The sequence below is a fragment of the Gambusia affinis genome, linkage group LG18, assembly GCF_019740435.1.
Source record: "Gambusia affinis linkage group LG18, SWU_Gaff_1.0, whole genome shotgun sequence".
Lineage (NCBI taxonomy): Eukaryota > Metazoa > Chordata > Actinopteri > Cyprinodontiformes > Poeciliidae > Gambusia > Gambusia affinis.
In genome coordinates, this window is record NC_057885.1 from 25984743 (window position 1) to 26007045 (window position 22303).

General features: G+C 44.6%; 2 protein-coding genes across 2 annotated transcripts; one reads left to right on the top strand and one right to left on the bottom strand.

Moving 5' to 3' along the window:
• Nucleotides 1-139: 139 nt before the first annotated feature.
• LOC122820719 (high mobility group protein B3-like) lies at nt 140-9840 on the top strand. The gene is made up of 5 exons (XM_044098290.1): nt 140-285; nt 3337-3494; nt 7895-8046; nt 8198-8372; nt 8447-9840. Exons 2-5 carry the CDS (start codon nt 3345-3347, stop codon nt 8570-8572), a joined length of 603 nt encoding a protein of 200 aa, XP_043954225.1. The 5' UTR covers nt 140-285; nt 3337-3344; the 3' UTR covers nt 8573-9840.
• A 3386-nt stretch (nt 9841-13226) lies between these two features.
• On the bottom strand, nt 13227-21316 carry atp1b2a (ATPase Na+/K+ transporting subunit beta 2a). Its single transcript, XM_044098179.1, has 8 exons — nt 21082-21316; nt 19465-19593; nt 17830-17934; nt 17616-17695; nt 17205-17330; nt 16225-16284; nt 15163-15258; nt 13227-13592 (listed from the first exon to the last, which is right to left on the bottom strand). The coding sequence occupies exons 1-8, from the start codon at nt 21185-21187 to the stop codon at nt 13419-13421; spliced, it is 876 nt and encodes a 291-aa protein (XP_043954114.1). The 5' UTR covers nt 21188-21316; the 3' UTR covers nt 13227-13418.
• Between the last annotated feature and the right edge of the window lie 987 nt (nt 21317-22303).

A 22303-nucleotide genomic window follows, 5' to 3' on the forward strand; every position in this document is an offset into this window, starting at 1 on the left:
GACACTGAGTAGCTGTCCTGTTCACCAATCAGCGGCTAGTACTTACAAACTCTCCTCCAATAGAGCAGCACTCCTCCAAAATGGCTGGCCTTAGGTCCCGCCCCCTACATGAAAATAACGAATGGGGGCGTTTCAGGAGGGCGTGGTTTAGTCTCAGTTCGACCCAGTTTGAAAGTGAACCAACAGCTCCAGTCGCAGATTCATCCCCAAAACAACAACAACCCGAACCGAGACCCAGAAAGCCCAGAGATCCGTTTTTAGTTCCCTTGTTCCGGGCCTCCTACCGTGTGAGTACCCATGTCCGTCCTGCCTCAGCCGAACCGGTTCAGGTTAGATTCTGCCTGGAGATGGGCTCTGATTCTCTGACCTTTTGCGGCTGACAAAATGCCGAAAATGGCATTTTTCAGCCTTTTTGCGGATAAAAGGCTGAGAAATGCTTTTAAAATGGCTGCGGCTTCGGTCAAACCGGGGCGACTATCTCAGGCCTCCAACCTGAGCACCGTGGTGTTTCCACGCAGGAAACTGTTCACAGTGTGGGGTTGTAAACACGAAACGCCCATTTTTCTCACTATAAATACCAGGAAGTAGCCGTATCCCATCTATATACACTGACCTCTCCGGGAAGTAGACGAAGCCCTCCGTTCAAAATGCGCAGCAGCTGCAGAGTCTTGGTGTTTGCGTTGCCAAACGGGTTAAGTTAAATAAAAATGTTTCTTGTATTAAATTTTAATTAAATATATTTCCCCCGGGTCTGCGGTGCTAGGTTATACCGATTAAAGAGCGTTTCTGTCCGGTTATCCGGCCCGCGGAGGGGGATGGGCCGCTCCGCAGAGGGCGGGAAATGGTGGCCCATTGTTCTTCATGTTAGCTCGGCCAGGCTAACCGCTGGGGCCCGGGAGGAGACTGGGGGATGGACTAGGGGGTTCACCCGGTTCCGGTACCACAACCATGTCTCGGAGGAGAACCTGGTCTCTGCAGGAGGAGAACCTGAGAGCTAGGGGGCTTCAGGCCTGCTCCACCGCGGAGAAATGGATCCTCTGGCCGGGTTCTTTGTTCCCGGAGAGCCGCAAAGAGCGCGGAGGGAGGCCGCTGAACAGAACCGAGCCTCGGTGGAGCAGAACCGGATGGACCCGGGACTGATGTCCGGAGAGTAAAACACTATTTAATGTCCACGCATCAATTCACATGAAGGATTTATTAATTAAATCTTGAGTTTAACACTGACATCTTAAAGAAAGTTAAGTATAACTAAATATCAGTTAAATATTTACCTCATCCATCCATTCATTTTCTGTTCACCCTTGTCCCTAATGGGGTCGAGAGGGTTGCTGGTTCCTCTCCAGGGCGACAGGCAGGGTACACCCTGGACAGGTCACCAGTCTGTCCCAGGGCAACACAGAGACATACAGGACACACAACCATTCACACCCACACTCACACCTGACAGTCATGTTTTTGGACTGTGGCAGGAAGGCCTAACCCTAACCCTCCCACCATGCACAGGGAGAACATGCAAACTCCATGCAGAAAGACCCCGGGCCGGGAATCGAACCCAGGACCTTCTTGCTGCGAGGCAACAGCTCTGCCCACTGCCCCACTGTGCAGCCCCACAGAATGGGGGTTTCAAATATTTACCTTTTAAACATAAATAACTGGGAATAGACCAGATTAAAGGAACCTGTCATATTAATGTGCTCAAGTTGGATTAAATAGTTAAATTATGGTTTTAGTAAAATAAATAGATCATTTTAATCCAGACAGAACCAGGATCCAATCAGAGGTTAACAGGAAGTCAGGACTAGTTTCAGTGTAACACAGTTATTAAATCTTCCTTCAGGCTTTTTACCTTTCAGGGTCTCTATAGTGAGTCTCCATGTAATCCTTTCTTCCTCATCTTCTTCTCTCACCAACAACCTTCATGTCTCTTTCACTCCTTCCATAAATCTCTGGTTTTCCTCTAGTCTTTGTCCTCTCAGGTTCATCCTCAGCTTCCTTCTACTAATGTCTTCACTGTCTCTCCTCTGTCCAGGTCTAAACCATCTCAGTCTGGATTCTCTGACTTTATCTCCTACATGACATGAGCTGTTACTCTGATGTTTTTATTTCTGATTTGATCAATTCTTGTCATTCCTAAACAGAACCTCAACATCTTCATCTCTGCCTCTTCATCACTGCCACTGTCTCTAAACCAAGCAGCATTGCTGCTCTCACCACCATCTTGTTCACCTTTCCTTTCATTCTCACTGATTCTCTTTCACACCTGACACTTTTCTCCAGCCTCCTTTGACACGTTTCTTCACTTTTCCACTCGCTGTTGTCCTGGACTGTTGATCCAAAGCATTTAAAATCTTTCACCTTATTTATTTCTGTTCCCTGTAACTTCATGTCTCCACTCGTTTTTCTCTCGTTATCGATTCTGTCTTGCTACGGCTAACCTTCATTCCTCTCCTTTCCTGGACAAACCTCCATCTCTCCAGAGTTTCCTCCACCTGTTTTCTGCTCTCACCACAGATCACAATATCATCTGCAAACATCACAATCCATGGAGATCCCTGTCTAACCTCATCAACCTGTTAATCACCACAGCAAACAGTAAAGGCTCAGAGTCCATCCTTAGTGAACTGCTCTGTTCCTTCTACAGCACACCTCACCACAGTCTTACAGCTCTCATGTCCTTCACCACTCTAACATGTTTCTCTGTTGGTCTCTTCTTCCTCATGCAGTAACAGCTCCTCTCTAGGAATCCTGTCATTTATTTCCTCTAGATCTAAACACGATGCAGATCCTCTGATGTTCTCTGTTGTTTTCTATCAACATCTGCAAAGCAAAGATTTACATCTTTAGATCATTTTCTAGACATGAAACCAAACTGCTGCTCTCTGATGTCCATCTGACTTCAGTCTGGTTTCAACAACTTGTTCCCACTATTTCTGTTCTTTCTACAGTTTTCTCTCTTGTTTGTGAAAATTGTCACCAGCAGATTTCTCCTCCATTCCTCAGGCATCTTGTCATTCTGTAGAATCTCATTAACTGTAACAGTTATTAAATGGATCTGATAAATTAAATAAATCAGATTAAATAGATCATAAACTCTCCAGTCTAATTTTTAATAATAATCTTCTTATAATGAGATAATCTGGTGTTAATCTGTGCTGCTGCGTTTAAATTCATCAGGTTTGTTTTGCAGGAGAAAATAATCAAGTTTATATTAATATGATAATTTTATTAATAAATCTCTTCAGAGGCTGAACTCTAATGAAGATTTCTCCATGTTGGACTCGTCTGCTGATGGAGACGTCTGTTTCTTCTCATCCTCTTCCTCCTCCTCTTCCTCAGGCGCCATCATGATGCGTAAAGATGTCAACAAGCCGAAGGGGAAGACGTCGGCCTACGCCTTCTTCGTCCAGACGTGTCGAGAGGAACACCGCAAGAAAAACCCCGAGCAGTCGGTCAACTTCGCCGAGTTCTCCAAGAAATGCTCCGAGAGGTGGAAGGTCAGAGACGCCGGGATGGACAGGGGGACGGGATGAGAGGGACAGACGGACGGACAGGGGGACGGGATGAGAGGGATGGGGGGATGGTAGGAGGGACATATTCTTTCTCTAGATCTACAGAAACAGTGCAGATCCCTCTGACATCCTCTGGACTTCAAAATATCCAGAGAACATCCTGTCTGTCCTCTCCTGTCCGGGGGATGGACAGGAGGACAGAGGGTCGGTCTACTGGACAGAGACGGAGGTCGTCCTCCTGCTTTCTGTCCAATGTGAGGACGGTCTAGTTAAAACCTTTATAAACTGTTAGTTTAGATGCGTTCAGGTTCAGTAGGAAGAATCAGTTCCACGTTCTTGAGTCTTGTTGAGGTGACTCACTTTGGGAAAGGTCAAAGGTCACAGAATCAGTCACATGGTTCAACATTATGGGATGATAAAGACATTGATGAGTCAGAAATAATCTGGTTTTTCCTGAAGATGATCTCAGATTAATTTCAGTAAAATAAATCCAGATGTTTTATTCTCCACATGTTGATCCTGCTAGGAATCAATCAGGTGGTGGCAGCATCATCCTCTGGTCTGTGAGGCGTTCAGGTGTCGTTATTCTGTAAACTACAGAACCTCATCAGTCGGGTCGGAACCAGGATCAGGTTCTGATGATGTGAACTCCTCCATGTTGGGTCTGAATCAGAGCAGCAGCAGATGATCAGTTTATTCTGATCAGATCAATATTGATTTAATAACATTAATGTTTATTTTCTGCCTGATTCTAAGAACCTGCAGCGAGTTTCCTCTTCCTGTTTCCTCTTCCTCTTTCCTCTTCCTGGTTCCTCTTCCTGTTTCCTCTTCCTGTTTTAGTCATTAGATCAATCATTGACCTGTAGGTCAGACTGATCAGGTGATCATGTTCATTGATCAGGATCATTCAGCTGATTGATCAGTTTCTGATCCAGCAGGAAGTAAACATGTCTGACCTCACAGGAACCGAATGATGGAACCGAATTCAGTATTTTTATTGGGACCAACTGAATTCTGTCAGTACTAGCGAGTATCTATTCATGTAAAATCATGTTTTGGTACCTAAACGCATCATTGTGACCAAATGGAGGATGAGTGGGGATTTTCCATGCTTGTCCTGAACGCAGCACAGGAGCGTAACGATGTCAGCAGCTGCTGGTTCACTAAACACAGTGAATATAGTCTGTAGAAAACAGTGAGAGGTTTGACTCCACTTTTCTAAATGTGATGCCAGTTGTGCTCATTCAGGGGGGTGAAGAAGGAGAAATGAGGGGGGTGGGGGGGCTAGCATACCGTTGAGTGCTGGGGGGGCAGACTGGTGGACAGTGTAGTGCAAAAAGAGGGAGGAGGTCTGACTGCAGGGTAACTCACCCCCCCTCCCAGATATGTTATTTTATTTCTATAATTCTAAGTAATTTCCACTGTCAGTAATAATGTGTCTATCAGAGGATTCATCTGATCGTTATTTTTCATTAGAGCCTCATTTGTGACTGAATGATGAAGCACTGAGGAGTTTCAGTCATTTAAAGTTTGTATATAGATTTTGTCCCAGTGGCCATTTGGAACAACATCTGTAAAGTAAACGTGTCTAAAATTACTTTTCTTTTTCTCCTATTTTGATCAATCTTGAAATCCATGAGCAGAAAACTTTATTCTATTTTATTCTATTTTATTCTTATTATATGTCCTAGTCCATACATTCAACACTCAATCTGTATTTACAAGAAATAATGAAAAATCTGGGTGAACCAAAATTCTTCAATTTCTTTTGTGTTACAAACAAAATAGCTACAAACTACTTACAGTTAAAGTATTTTTGACAGAAAAAATAGAAAATGTATCTTGTCATCTTCATAAAGAGACTTTAGCATGAACTCCAAGTTGTTCAAGAACAGCAGTTGATTTAATTTGATTTAATTCTTTTCAGCTGTTTTTGGTGATTTAAGGAGTTAAGAACAAGATTTTCCTTAAGGCTGATTTTCAACACCCTCAGACTTACAACTGCTGCGTTAGCCTCCGTTACCATGACGACTGTTCATCTGTAACCAGAAACATGGACAAACAAATGTTTGATACATTTGGTGATAAACAGTGATGTTTGAAAGTCAATGACAGGAAAACATGGATTTTAATTTGTGCAGAAAAACAAAAAACTCTGTTGCTCTGAAGAGTTTTACCTTTAAAGAAATCTGTCAAACTGCTGTGATGTTACAATAGAAAGAGTTTGATGTTTTCTTGATGTTTAAATTTATATAATAAAAAATAAATGTTAAATAATAAGAATAATTATTATTATTAAAAAGCTACACACGCAAACGTAACGAAAACAGGTACAGTTGAGAACCGACACGATTCCCAGATACTGGATATCAGCAGGGCCGTTCCCAGCCTCCATGGGGCCCTGAGCCAAACCTGGTTCTGGGCCCCTCTAGTTCTGCTAACCATGTGGACCGGCTGCAGTCAGCAGTCTGATCAGTACATCATTCACACACCTGCTATAAACTGATTGCCTCTCTGGCTGTTTACATTATATTCATGTTTAATAGGAAACATTTATTGGACAACTAGCTAAAATGTCATTTATACCAGGTGAGTCTTTCTCCCCTGAGAATGTGGACCGGTACCGGACTGATTCTGAGCCTTCAAAGGGTTTTAACAGAAGTTTCTCATAACTTAGAAGTTGATGTAAAAAATAATGTTTGTTTTATCCACTAAATGATTTTGTTCAGCAGCAAACAACAAATCCCAACTGCAGCCTAGAGCAGCTGGTCGTGTAGCAGCTCGTCATGTATCCTGACGGAAAAACATTTTACTAGACGATGTCAAACATTGACAGGTTTTAATTATTCTTATCAAACACATTTTGAAGCCAAAATACCTCAGAAATATCCAGAAAATCAACTCATTTAAAGTTTAAACTCAGTTTCACAGCATAAATGTTTGTCTGTTGAACTGGACCGGTCCAGGTCGTTATCAAGCTAATGTTCTGTTAGCAGCTTTACTAATCTTTTACATTACATTACAAAGGCTCATTAAAATAAACCTTTATCTTGTCTTTTTTCTGTTCTTCCTCTTTCTTTCTCCCTCCATGGAGGATCAGTCCTTTTATGAGACGTAGTTTTGTTAACTTAACTTCTGACCTTTGGACCTTTAGATGTTCTGAACAGCAGCTAATGATATCGGGGAAACATGCGGTACCTACCGCGGCCACCAGGGGGCCCAAGAGCAATTAATTTTTTATTTTTCTCAGTAAAATAATGATTTCTACATACATTATCAAATATATATTAGTGTAAAAACAGATCATTCATAGTGAAATTGTGTGTTTTTGATATAATGACAAAGAAATTACTACTAAAAAAATAAAAAAATCAGCTCCACTGAGCGGCCCCTTGGTGGCCCCGGGGCCCTAAGAAGCTGCTTAATTTTCTTATGCATTGGGCCGGCCCTGGGTATCTGTACTGAACCAATTCTAGTGTCGGACTGGTTCCATCCTACAGGAACCAGACAGAGTTTAGGTTTATAACAGGATATAGAGCAACATTAAACACTGAGATATTTATTAATATTAATATTAATATTAATATTAATGAGATGTTGATTCCCATCAGAGGAACTGAAGCTGATCAGTCATCAGTAATTAATTATAGATAATAATCAATCTGCTGTTGGACTCAGAGTCAGTGATGATAGAAAGATGATCTGGACCATCATCCCGTCCAGAACCACCATGTTCCTCCTGACACGGTGCGTTCAGGGACATCTGGACTCTTTAGTTCCAGTCTTGGTTCCTCCCAGTGAATCACTGACCTTTATCCTTCTACCAAACTTTCCTTCAGCAGTGGAGTCCTGAGCAGTCAGTCAGCTGACCACCGATTCCTTTGATCTCTTCTCTGATTGGCTCTTCTGACTCAGTCATCAGGTAGAGAAGTTTCTCTGATTCGTGGAGAAATATGAATATCTGTTGATCTCTGGATCCTTCAGAGCAGCTGGAGCCTCCAACATGGAGGACACTAGGAGGACTCTGCTTCTTCTTCTGTGGTGGATCTTAAAGAGTCTGGGATTAAAGCAGCTGATGGAGATCTGACCTCAGAGACAGGAAGGATCTAGAGACAGAGAACTTCCTGTTGGTGTCCTGCCAGGTCCTCTGTGTCCTCCAGTTGGTCCCATCTTGTCCTCCAGTTGGTCCCATCTTGTCCTCCAATTGGTCCCATCTTGTCCTCCAGTTGGTCCCATCTTGTCCTCCAATTGGTCCCATCTTGTCCTCCAGTTGGTCCCATCTTGTCCTCCAGTTGGTCCCATCTTGTCCTCCAGTTGGTCCCATCTTGTCCTCCAGTTGGTCCCATCTTATCCTCCAGTTGGTCCCATCTTGTCCTCTCTTCCAGGCGCTGTCCCCCGGTGAGAAGAAGCGTTTTGAGGACATGGCGAAGGCCGACAAGGTCCGCTACAACCGGGAGATGAGGGACTACGTCCCGCCCAAAGGCTTCGGCAAGAGAGGCCGCAAGAGGAAAGACCCCAACGCCCCCAAGAGGCCGCCGTGAGTATCTGCAGGAAGACTTGCTGGTTCTGTTGGTCCAGTAGCAGAGGACCAGACCAGAACCTGAGAGTCACTGCTGGAGGAGACCAGATCTCTTGGTGGTTGGTCCTGGTTCTGGTCCTGGTTCCCTCTAACCCCTCTGTCCCATCAGGTCGGCGTTCTTCGTGTTCTGCAGCGAGTACCGGCCCAGTGTGAAGCAGCAGTACCCGGGTCTGTCCATCGGCGACTGCGCCAAGAAGCTGGGAGAGATGTGGAGCAAACTGGGCCAGTCTGAGAAGCTGCCGTACGAGGAGAAGGCCCAGAAACTGAGGGAGAAGTACGACCGGGTGAGAACCGGACCAGAACCAGAACCAGGGAGAACCCTGACCTCTGACCTCTAACCTCTACCCTCTGCCTGTAGGACATGGTGGCGTACCGCGGCGGGGGAACCTTCGCCAGGAACCCGGACTCTTCAGCTCAGGGCGGCGAGGAAGAGGAGGAAGAAGAGGGGGAGGAAGACGATGAAGACGAGGAAGATGACGAGTAGAGAGACTGAGGAGGACGGAGTGTGTTTCAGAGACCGGACCGGTACCAGTCAGGTCCGATCAGACCGGTACGGACTGGTTCTGATGGAGGTCAGCCTGATCAGGTCCATCTGGTTCTGAGGTCCAGAACCTCTGTTCTGTTCCTGACCCGTTTATCTGACAGGTTCTGGTTCTGAGCCAGCTGGGTTTATCCCTCAGGTGTTGATGAACCAGGTCAGTTCTGGTTCTGGTTCTGTGACCCGTCTCAGATCCAGATGTCCAGCAGTACCATTTCTCCTCCAGCAGGTGGTGCCTTGCATCATCAGAACCGGGTCAGTCTGAATGAGGGTCCAGTATGGTTGTTGCCATGGTAACTGACCAATCAGTGGCCTCAGAGAGCCCAACATGTTTCTGCCTCACCAGAACCGGTCCAAAACAGAACCAAAAGGTTGATCAACATGGTTAGAACGTCTTGTGCGACCCGGTTCCTTCTGGGTCGGGCCAGAACCGCCGTTGACCAGCTGACCCAGTTACCATGGTAACCTGTGGTAACCAGCGGCTCCTCCCAGCTTCCCTCTGTAACTCTGAGGTCAATGTGACCTCTGACCTCCAGCAGAACCACAGCCTGGTCCGATCCAGATCGGTTCTAGTCATGAACTCTGGTTCCTGTTAGAGCGGCTCAGAGTCCTGACCCGGGTCAGAACCAGGGTCCAGTTAGATACATGGTTCTGTACCTGGATGGATCTTCATCCAGAGGATCCAGAGATTCACTGGTGGAGGATCAGCTGCAGCAGCTGCTGTAGTAAAGAGCTACTAGTTAGTAGCTACTAACTAGTAGCTCCTCCAGCTGCTCTGGCTGCCAGGCACCGGCGCCCCCTGTTGGTCCCCCTGTTGGGCTCCCAGACTCCCTGCCTGGAGCTCAGGGGCCCCTACAGGAGATGAAGTGTTTGGCCCAAGGATACAACCACAGGGTGGGAATTGAACCAGGAACCTCCCGATTATAAGACAAAGTTCAAACCATCCATCACTGAGTTCTGATCGGAGTTCTGACCCGATTCCAGCCGATCCACTGAGATCCGCTGAGTTTAAACCTTCTGACTCTGAAACACACACCAGGTCCTCAGAGTGTTACTGTGTGTGTGAGAACAGTGTGTGTGTGTGTGTGTGTTAAACTGTCCAACAGTAGCCCCTCCCCCCTCACTGTTACCATGGTTACCCCCCGCCCCCCTGTGTTTTTTTGTTCTGTCAGTAGAAACTGCAGCTTTTATAATAAAACTACCAACTGCTGCTGCGTCTGACTCACTTCCTGGTCACATGACCACACCGACCAATCAGGTTGTTCCGTGGGAAACTGCTGCTACCAGAACCTTTTTGGGCCGCCCAGAACATCAGAAGGATGGGTTCTAGTAACCGGACCAGAACCAAGTGGTTCCAGGTGGTACTAGGTAGTAATGGGCGGTACCAGTGGGTCCAGTCAGACCTGACTGGTTCTGTTTGTTCCTCCTGGAGTTCAGTGTTGGTTCTGATCCGGTTCATCACATTAAAATGGCCGCTGAACGTTTCTCAAGATACTGACCTCCAAGGTTCACTTCATCAGCAGAGCTGACCTTTGACCCCTGGGTCCTGCTGGTCCAGACCGGTACCATCCTGGAGTTCTGGTGCCTCCAGTACCACATGTTGGACCCCGGTTCTGGACAGTAGGTCGGGTTGTGATTGGATCTCTAGCAGCTGGAAGCTCCTGATGATCGGGTTGGAGAGGTTCTGTTCACCAGAACCTTCTGATCAGGTTCTGTTCAGGTTCTACTGTTCCCTCCAGGGTGGACCTCCATGTTCAGAACCTCCTGGTTCTGAACATGGAGCTCAGCAGCACTTCCCTGGTCGGTTCTGACCCGGTTAGTCCTGAGGTTTCACTCTGAGATCAGAGATTCAACCGAACCGAGACCCGATTCAGAACCAGAACCGAAACAAACTGATTCTTGATCTCATTAAACAGCTGAACTGATTTCACCAAACTATAAAATAATAAAAAAGTTTGAAAATAGAAAAAATCTGCATGATCTGATAATTATCATCATTATTGTTGTAGGAAAGATTTTATCCTCCAGGTTCATTAAATCCAGATTAAAGTTGATCATTTAAAACTCTTTTTGTCTGAATCATAAAACTCAGAAAACTCTAAACCATGAATCTGTTTCTATTTCTTTCTTTAATCTTTTATTCATCTCATTTGATCTTTTTTTAACCCTCCAGAGGTTTTTTGTGCCTCTAGTCTCTTATATATCATCAGGCTGACAGGAAAGGGGAAGAAGACATGTGGCAAATGTTGACCAGGTCTGGGAATCGAACCAGCGACGGCCGCATCGAGGACTCAAGGCCTCCAAGCTCCTCTTTATGAACCAGCCAGAAAACAACTTCCTGTTTTCTTTTTCTTTATTGGTCAACAAACAGGAACATTTTCAGGAGAATTCAACCAATCACAGAAGTTACAGAACATGACGTCATACAGCGGGACCGTCTGATTGGCCGGTCCGTCTCTAGGAAGACATTTGGAGAGCAGTGCAGGTAAGAAGGGGCGTGTCATCAGAGGGCGTTTATTGCCATGGTGATGAAAACAGTAAACAAAAACATCCAATCAGTGACTCTGACTCGTTAACTAAACTAATTAATTGATTATCTAATTAACTAACGAGCTGCAGCCACAGGTAAGGAAACTAAGTCAGGTTATGGAAGATAGGCTGTTGCCATGGTTACTGACGCTGTTGTCTGATTGGCTGTGAATTAATCTGTTTCTATGACAACAGAAGAAACTGAGAAAGCAGTTCCTGAACTGGTTTGTTTCCAGTGATGAACTGGTTTCCAGTTTAGTTTCTTTCCTCGTTATTAATTTGGTTTCATCTGTTTACACGTCATTCTGACATCTGGATCCTGAACTGGTCTGGACCAGAACTCAACCTTTTGATCATCCACCAGTTCAGGAACTGGTTTGTGTTCCAACATATGAACCAGTTCCTGATTTTAGGAGTTAAATTGTAATAAATCTTGAAAATTTTTACTAATTTAATGAACTGATTTATTTTAGTTCATATTTACAAACATTTATATGTTTAGTCTTTTTGTCTTATTGTGGTTTTTAAGCTTTTTATATTTGATTTTATCACTATGATGTCATTTATTTACCTTGGGAAACATTTTTGCAGTTTGAAATGAACAATATAAATAAATTTGATGTTGACAAATAATTTAAACAAACATAAATAAGCAAAATATAAATAAACACAGATAAAGTAAATGTGTATAAATATATATGTATGGTGTGTAATAAATAATTTGGTTTGATTCATGCAGATTATTCAATACTCTGAGATTACTGTCATCTGATTGGCTGTCAGTGACATCACAGTGTTTCTGCATTCTGATTGGTCAGTTTCAGGGTTTAAACTGTAAATCCCAGAAAACAGGACAATTTTATTTCAGTCACTGAAAACTAGTTAGAGAAAAACAAACAGGGCAGTGAATGCACCACAAATGTGGTCAGTGAATGCATCGTGAATGAGTCAATCAGTTTGGGTCTCCAAGAGAAGAATCAAATCAATGAACCAGTAATGTGTGAACAGTGATGGCATAGTTACTTTGAAAAAGTAACTTTAATCGGACTACTGATTACTCCTTGAAAAAGTAACTTAGTTAGATTACTGACTACTTGATTTGGAAAGTAACTAAGTTACACTAAAAGTAACTTTTTAGTTACTTTCAGCAGCTGCTAACAACAACGCTCCGCCTCCTGTGAAAATCACATTGATCTTTGCCAATACTTAATTGTCAGCTATATTATAATGATTAGATCAACAATGTGTCTCCACTGATGAGGCTGAACTGAAGAGGAGATTGTAGAAAAAACAGTACAAAAAAATAAAAAACGTGAGTAATTTGTGTGGTCCACTGTTGTCTGGAAAACTCCAAGAAGGATTGTAAAGCCCCTCCCTCAGCCTCCAGGTTCTGTGTTACGGCCCTGTGTTTGGTGTCGCAGCACAGAGCTCCTCCTGCAGCTCCACAGCTCAGATGGCTGCACAGATTTGTGACACTTATCTTAATATTAATAATTATAGTGGCGTTAAGTTGCCATTATAATTATTGCCAACTATGGACACGTTCATTCGTGGCTGTTTTCACGTTTATTGCGCTGTTCATATTGGTCTCGATGTTTGCAGTTTTCTGGGGCGCAACGCGAAGCTCGACGTCATTCAGAGGTAAAACATTAACTTGACATTAACAAAGACACAGCGGGACGGATCATCCGGGAAATGATGGACAGGGAGAGACTGAGTAAGACTACCTTAATGACGGAAAAATTCTGGGATCTATTATGAGTCTCTGTTTATTTCCAAACCCAAATCAGTAACTTCACGTTCAAAAACGAGCCCAAAAAGGAGCAACACGCCGCTCATTAAATTTGCAAGCGACTTAAAAAAATAAATAAAAAAAAGCCCAAAGCCGCTTATAATAATCGGACTTGACGACAGAAACTCCAAATAGTTCCAGTTTTTTCACCAACAAAATGCGCATCTCCCTCCATTGTTTACATTTCTGTCGCATAGAGACGTCGGTCACTCGACAAGACGAGTAGAGGAAATACGATTAAAAAACAAAAGAAGATAGTAACGCAGTAACGCAAAAATGATTTTGATAAGTAACTGTAGTCTGACTACTGGATTTGAAATAGCAACGCGTTAGATTACTGGTTACTGAAAAAAGTGGTCCGACGTCAGTAACGCGTTACAAATTAACGCGTTACTGACATCACTGTGTGTGAAGTGATTCTGCAGCTCTATTTGGTCAGTGAATGCATCATGGATCTGGTCAGTGAATGCATCACTGAGCTTCCTGACCGTCGATCCTCAGCTTGAAGGAAACCCGTCCAGCGAATTTGTCCCTTTCGCTTCCGGCTGTCAGAGTGTTGGACATCACCTTACACTCAATGTTGATGTCGGTGTTCAGCGAGGCGTTCAGGAACTTCACGGCCACCAGAGGCTGGGTGTAGTTCACCTGAGGGACCAAACACATCACATCTCAGACCCACTGATTCACCAGATTATAATCTGTGATCATCTGAGTGAGGGTCAGGGATTGAGGACCTGCTGGATCCTCAATCTGATCCAGTTCGACTAGAATCAGAAAATGTATAGAACCAGTTTAGAAACAAAGAACTGATTCCTAAATCTGTAACTGATCAGTTTAACAGAACCAGAATAGAACCGGTCCAAGTCCACAGCCCTGAGGAACACCACATTAAATTATACTTATAACGTTTGTAATAACAGGAGAAACAATGAGATGAATCTGATCCTACAGTTTTACCGACGGCTGGTAGAGACTGGAGTTTTATAGTGAACGAGTTTCTGCTGAGTCCCGGCTGGAGGTTATTAACAGGTTATTAACAGGTTATTATCAGTACTGAATGAGTACTACAGAACTAGTTGTACTACTAAACTATTAGTACTACAGAACAGTTACTCCATCCATCTTCCGCTTATCCTGGTCGGGTCGCGAGGTCAGCAGCTTCAGAAGGGAGGCCCAGTCTTCCCTCTCCAGTCTCTTCTTCCAGCTCCTCCAGGAATCTCAAGGCGTTCCCAGGAATCTCAAGGCGTTCCCAGGCCAGCAGAGAGACATCGTCCCTCCAGAGTGTCCTGGGTTTCCCCTCCTCCTGGTGGGACATGAACTCCTCACCAGGGAGGCGTCCAGGAGGCATCCTGACCAGATGCTCCTCAACTGGCCCCTCTCGATGTGAAGGAGCAGCAGCTCTACTCTGAGTCCCTCCTGGATGACTGAGCTTCTCTCTCTAAGGGAGAGCCCAGACACCCTACGGAGAAAACCCATTTCGGCCGCTTGTATCCGTGATCTCGTTCTTTCGGTCATGACCCAAAGCTCATGACCATAGATGAGGGTGGGAACGTAGATCGACCGGTAAATCGAGAGCTTCGCTTTTTGGCTCAGCTCTCTCTTCACCACGACGGGCCGGTACAGCGCCCGCTTGACGGCAGACGCTGCACCAATCCGCCTGTCGATCTCCCGCTCCGTTCTTCCCCCATTCGTGAACAAGATCCCGAGATACTTGAACTCCTCCACTTGGGGCAGGACACCCCCCCTGACCCGGAGAAGGCACTCTACCCTTTTCCGGCTCAAGACCATGGCCTCGGATTTGGAGGCACTGATCGCCATCCCAGCCGCTTCACACTCGGCTGCGAACCGCTCCAGTGAGAGCTGCAGATCACGACCTCATGAAGCCAAAAGGACCACATCATCCGCAAAAAGCAGAGATTTGATCCTAAGGCCACCAAAACGGATCCCCTCAACACCTTGGCTGGTCCAGAGATTCTGTCCATAAAAGTAATGAACAGAATCGGTGACAAAGGGCAGCCCTGGTGGAGTCCAACTCTCACCGGAAACGAGCCCGACTTACTGCCGGCAATGTGTATTAGTATTACTAATACAGTAATATCAATACTGACTGTAATATAATATTAATGTAGTATTGTAACTGAGTACTACAGAACTAGTGGTACTCAGTACCTACAGTTGTAATCCAGCCGGTTCTGATCCGTACTGACTAAGTTACCTGAGCTTTCTTCCCGTAGTACGGATAGTACATGAGGTTAAAGGTCGCGTTAACAGGAAAGTAGGTCAGAGGTCCAATCTTCTCTCTGTCCTCCTTCTGCAAACAAACAATATGAGACGTTCAGGGACCGCGGGTCAAATCTATCTATCTATCTATCTATCTATCTATCTATCTATCTATCTATCTATCTATCTATCTATCTATCTATCTATCTATCTATCTATCTATCTATCTATCTATCTATCTATCTATCTATCTATCTATCTATCTATCTATCTATCTATCTATCTATCTATCTATCATAGCTGTTATGTTCAGTCAGGACAGAAATCAATCAATCAATGTCAATCAATCATTCATCAATAACTGACCCATTTCCTGGGACTCACTCTGATCAGCCATAACATTATGACCACTGATGGACCTCAGGTCTTTCCTCCAGATAAAGGTGAACTTTGACCTGTCAGGTTTCAGCCTCTGATCTTTGCTGCAGATCATGAAAACGTTCTCCTGGTTCCTTGATGTTCTATAACAGATCCTACAGTTTTACTGATGACTAGTAGAGACTGGAGTTTACTGGTGAACGAGTCTCTGCCAAGTCCCAGCTGCAGGTTATTATCAGGTTATTATCAGGTTATTACTGTCAGTACTGACTGAGTACTGCAGAACTATTAATATTAATATTACAGTAATATTAACACTGACTGTATTATTATAATATTAATGTAATATTGTAACTAAGTACTACAGAACTAGTCATACTCAGTACCTACAGTAATAATTACCTGAACTTTCTTCCTGTTTCACATCAACCAGTTTGAGCTGCTGGTTCAGTTCAGCCAAAGAAAGAGCTACACTGTTGACCAGCTGGTCATAATGTTCTGCCTGGTCTAGGGTTAGGGTAGGGTTAGCCTGCCTGAGAAGGATCTAATACAGCAGATCTATGGTTCCCATCCACTCAGCGTTACCGTCTTTGTAAAGATGGAGACACAGAGGACAGATGGACACTTTGATGGAGACAAATGGACAGACAGCGACTGAGACAGGTGGACGCAGTCTGACCTTTGCTCCACAGGTGACATAAGGAGACTGTCCGTCCTTCCCAGGTAACATCCCGATCACCTGCAGAGAGACGGTGGAAGGATTGGTTCAGTGATGTAGCTCTGCAGCGCCACCATCAGGAGGTTCAGAATAATGTAGCTCCACAGCGCCACCTTCTGGAGGAGTCCAACCCTTTACCTGCAGTTCCCAGTAGCAACCAGTGATGCTGAAGCTCAGCATCACTGGTTGCTGGTCTCCAACCAGGAAGTAAGTCAGGACTTTTATTCATCAGGTCTCACCAGACTCTACATGACGATCAGATCCAGTTTATGAACAGAAATAGAATCGGTTCTGGTTCAGTCGGATCCGCTCCATTAAACACTAAACCCAGTTTAGTTCATTATTCTGATATCTGGAAAGTTTCTACAGAAACTCAGCAAATCTTGAGCTTTGCAGCAATTCCTCATCCTGAGCAGCAGGTGGCGACAGAGGAGAGAAAATCTCCTGAAGCAACTCGAGTCACAAAACAACTTTAAACTTTAACTTAAAAAAAACATAAAATCACTGAAATCTTTGGACTTGAACATCAACAGAATGACTTGGAAAGACTTGTGACAGCAAACAGGAAGTGTGTTGTCAGAAACAGGAAGTGAGTTCCAGGTTCAGCCATCTTAGACTTCAGTCCCAGCCTTGACCTGTGGATCACTGGACCGAGTCAGAACCTGCTGGACGGTACCAGAATGGTTCCACCAGCTGAACCGTGGAGTTCCTCAGGGTTCGGCTCTCGATCCAGAGTTTTTGTCAGTCTACGAACTTCCTGTAGATTTTTAAAAACAGCCATTTTTATCTGTTGCTATGGAGACGACCAGCAGGTTCACGTAAACCTGAACTTTAACCCTGTCAACTGGAGGACGACCAGCAGCCGATGGATTAAATCTTCTCATCCTCTCTAACAGACAAACACACTGGACAGGTGCGTACTGGATCAGAACCCGACCTACCCGGTTCAGTTTGATCAGGATGCAGGGCTGGGCTTTGCTGTAACCATAGAAACGGTCCTCCATCCCTGAGCAGTCGCCCAGCATGGTGCGGTTGAACTGACAGGAGCGTTTGGGATTGTTCCTCACCTGGAGACAGAAAGGAAGGGGCGGAGTCAAAACGGATCAGAACCGGCCCGGTTCAATAACAGCAGTTATCAGAACCCAGCTGGAGATTCAGAGGGGAACATCAGAGGTCAAAGGTCAGAGAGGAATCCAGTCTGACCCGAATTTCTCTGACATCAAACAGGTTCTGGTCCAGAACCGGTCCAACTGGTTCTGGTTCCAATCAGAGACCACAGCTGTGATTGGTCAGCAGGTGAACAGGTGAACTCTGACCCCCCCTACAGGTGAGACTGGAGACCAGCAGTTTACCTCTCCACTGTCCTCCTGGATGAAATACTGATCAGGTGAGCAGGCGTCGTTCAGCTGCACCTGGTGGCTGTCGTTGTAGGCTGGACAGGTGAGACGGGTGGAGACATTGAGGTGGAGAGAAGCTTCAGTTAGAACCACTGAGACACACCTGAACAGGTAAACATTCAGTCAGACTGTAGACAACTTTTTCAGGTATGTAAACTTCTGGTCTCACAGGTCAGGAAGGAGTTCAGGTTCTGGACGAAGCCGTTCCAACTCTCTGGATCCGACATGGAGAACCTGATCTCCAGCTGGTCGCCTTTAGGACGGATCATCATACCTGGAACAGGAGAACCAATCAGGAAGCAGCTCATTAGAGAGAACCAATCAGGAAGCAGCTCATTAGAGAGAACCAATCAGGAAGCAGCTCGTTAGAGAGAACCAATCAGGAGGCTTGTTAGAGGAAGCTAAGTTTAGCTTGTAGCTCATTATGATTGTTACATGCAGTGGTGGCTCCATGTAGGATTTCCCTCCATTCCAGGTTCCTGCTGAGCTCCAGCAGGTTAAGAAGGTCCAGCTGGTTTCAATCTGCCTCTTGATTAACAGAGTATAAAACCAGCTGGGAAACTGAGGTTCAGGGTCTCTTGGTCAACTGGGCAGCATGTGAGCTGCAGCTTTGTGCTGCTGTGATGGAGGATTTTTCTGCTAGAAACTCTGGTTTTTGTTGTTTTTCTCCACTTTCTTTTCTCTTAGGTTCTCATTTTCATCTTTGAGATTTCTTCTGATCCCACTTAAAGAATAAACCTTTAACTTTTACCCTCCTGGTTTATCTATTGTTACACCCCCCTCCCCTCCAAAACCTCTAGACTGCCTTGAGGATGTAACAATGATAAATGACCAGTTTCTGTGTTTCTGTTCTAAATGTTCATAAATCTCGACTTTATTCTGCTGATGTTTAAAAACTATTTCCTGTTTCTGGTTCTTCTGAAGTTTTGGGAAATAATTTGATCCAGAAAAAAAACAAGTCATGACGGAGCAAAAACTTTATTTGCTTGTTTCCATTTATTACATTTATTTTTGTCATTTCAATCTGTATGATTTTATAGTTAAAGGAAACTCAGCTGGTGATCGGACCAGAACTTCTGTTGCTCCAGAAGTTTGCTGAACTTGACTCGGATAATCAGAACCTGATGAGTGATAGACTGGGAAACCGGGCCGGGTTCTGGTTCTGTTCTAAACTTAATCTGGGTGAATATTAATGATCAGGTTTGGTTCTCGGTTTGTTAATTTTTCCATATTTATCAATATTTAAACTCTTTGCTGATGATTCATCTTTATACCTGATGAAACTGGTACCGGTACCAGACAGGTCAGAACCTGGTCCAGTAGTGAAGATGGAGGTCAAAGTCTCAGAGGATGAAGAGAAGCTGAATCAACTTCCTGTATCTACAGACCAGAAGGAGGGACTTCTTGTCTAAACAGGAAGTAGTTCTGCTGAGTCGGGTTCTGGTTCCTGGAGAAAACCAGTTTCACCAGAGGAGGATCCAACTGGAGATCTGAAGGTACACTGGGTCAGTTGGTTCCAGCACCAGTAAAGGTCAGAGGTCAGACCTTTACTATTAAACTTTATAAAATTAAACAGAATTTATTTTAATTGGCACCAAATTTATTTTCAGTAAATTTTATAAAGTTTCTGTTTCTGTTTCATCTTCACATCAAGACAGGAACCTCTGGGTAACCAGGTGTGTCCCTGTCCTTATCACCGTGGTAACAGGTCGGTTTCCTCTCACCTGGCGGTATCACCATGGTAACAGGTCGGTTTTCTCTCACCTGGCGGTATCACCATGGTAACAGGTCGGTTTCCTCTCACCTGGTGTGTCCAGCCGGTCCTGCCAGGTGGGCTTGTAGTCGTCCAGCGTCAGCAGCAGGATGTACATGGTGAGAGCGAAGAGACCAGCCAGGAACAGATAGAAGATCAGATAGAAGAGAAGAACCAGGCCTGAGGAAGAGGAGGAGGAGGATGAAGGGCAGGATGGGTCAGAGCAGTAGATACCCCCACCCAACATCATTACCCCCCATTTGCCCTCTTACTACCCATAATCCCCTCTGATCTCCAGCTGTCGGCTCTTTGATCCTCTGATGACCCACATTCTGGGGGGGGGGAGGGGTCGGGGGTTACCATGGCAACAAGGAGCATTGGTAGCTACAGGCTAACTAGCTCAACTAGCATCAATCTGTGGGTTACCATAGCAACAAGCAGGTCAGCTGATCCTGGACGAGTCAAACCCAGGAATGATGTTCACCTGGACCCGGATACCAGAACCAGAACCTTCAGCTGGACCGTGTCTTCAGAACCTCTGATTGGACCTCTGCAGAACCTCACTAGAACCCTCAGCACCACAGGAGGTTCTGGATCTGGACTGGTTCTGGAGAACGACTGGACACCACCGGGTCAGAACCCGGTTCCACTGACAGAACCAGCCTCCACGTCCACTAGGACACCTATCAGAACCACCAGATTCAGTCTTGAACCAACCTGAACCAGAACCAGTCTGGGTCGGAGACTTGGAGACTCTGAGATGATTGGCTCCAAGTCTTCTGGTCGTGTGACTGTTGCCATGGAAACAGCCAGCCAGAGAAAAGCTTTCCTGTCCCTTTAAGAGAAGCCTGGTCCAATCAGAGCATCTGATGGTTTAATCCAGATTAACACAGGGGAGAGGGGGGGGTCACACCCCCACTGCATCATGGGAGATATTATATAAAACCATCAGAACCAGAACCGAGTCAAGCCGTGTCTGACCCAAAGGGGCGTGGCCTAACACAGACCATCAGACCTGAGAGGTCAGAGGTCACGAGTCCCAAACCTGTAAACTTCATTAAATGTTTTTTTATCAACGATCAGAAATTATTTAATGGAAATAAAACCGTCTCCATGGCAACCAGCAGCACAACAAACATCTGATCAATAAATGAATCATCATTGATTAAAACTGATGATCAATAATCTCTGGATCACATCAGACCTGCTGATTCTGGATGGTCCAGTTAGTGGGTCCAGCAGAACCAGCCAGGTTCTACTGAGGTTCTGACAAGATTACTGGACCAGAACCAGAACCATCAGACGGCCTAACAGCTCCGTGGTGGCAGCATCATGCTGAGGATTCTGGGTCAGTCCAGAACCAACCCAGGTCCAGTGGACCAGTATGATTACAAAAACACCAGAACCAGAACCAGAACCAAACCTGGTACCAGATAATCAACTAAAACCAGGAGGTCAGTACCGGACCAGCGCCAGGTCACTTGGTACCAAGACCACCAGCTGGTGGTTCTGATGGAGGACAGGTTCTGGTCCATCAGCTGGTTCTGCAGCAGTGTGACGTCACAGAGGATCAAGTGATGAAGAGGAGGCTCCTTGGTCTTCATCTCTAATAATCAGCCTCATGGATCAATAATCTGCGCGGGCGCGCGCACGGTGCCGCGCACTCACCCCAGCTCGTGCCCGTGCGGCCCAGCAGCTCGTGCGTGCGCGGATTCCAGAAAAAATCCCGCCAATCGCTGGAGGCGCGGCGGGAATCCTCCTTTGATCCAGACATGAGGATGAGGAAGATGAAGATGCAGCGAGGATCGATCAGCGAGGATGAGGAGGGTGATGGAGGTGATGATGAAGGACACCGAGACGCTGCGTTCAGCCCTGCAGCCGTGACGTCATCGGGCCAATCACGGAGCGGCTGTCATCGAGGCCCCGCCCCCCGAGGCTGATTCACTGTGACGTAACGGAGGGACGTCTCTCCTCGCGCTGACTGGGAGGCTCGTGACGTAAGCATAAAGGAAAGGCTGCGGTGTTTCCTTTATGATCAATTGATCACTATTTATTGATCAATGGTGGATCAATAAAGCTTCAATCAGTTTTATCTCCAGGTCAAAATCACTCAGTAGGAGTTATCAATATAAACTCCATTTATATTGATTATTATTATTATTGTCCTTTTATGAGTAAGAAAACAACAAAATGTTAAGAAATATTCAGACATGTTGTTTTTTAGCCCATTTTATATTTTTATTGGTCCAACATTTATTAAACTATAAATTGGAAATGAACCTGGATGTTCCTAAAAAATACTTAATAAATAATAAAAGTTGAGAAATTTCTTATAAAATTATTTATAATGTTTATCTAGTTAAAGCATTTTTGATAAAAAGATATAAATGGGATTTATACCCTTTGCGTAATTTTTGTAAAAATAATGAAGAAAAACTTGTTAATTATTTTGGGATTGTTATAATAAAATATTGTCAAAAAATCTCAATATTTCTTTAACAGATCAGGATGATTTGATGGGATGGAGAAATATAAAACAGAATGTTTATATGCTGTTAACTTTTTATGATTTATGGTAAATATTATATTCACACTCCAAATATTTACAACAAAAGTCTAATTTCCAGATTTTTTATTTTCCGTTAATATCTTTATAGAATCAGATTGTTTTGTTTTCTTCATTTTGACCAACAGCATTAAAACAAATCGGTCATGTTCATTTTGATCCTTTAAATCATAATATTTACATCGGCATCTAGCTGCGTTTTTATGGGTTTAGTTAATATTCACCTGGTTGAACCTGAATCCACATCCCATAACTCATAAAGCAGATGAACTTTTTCTCCATAGTGACAAAAACCACTGACTGAGGCTCCAATAACTTTAAATA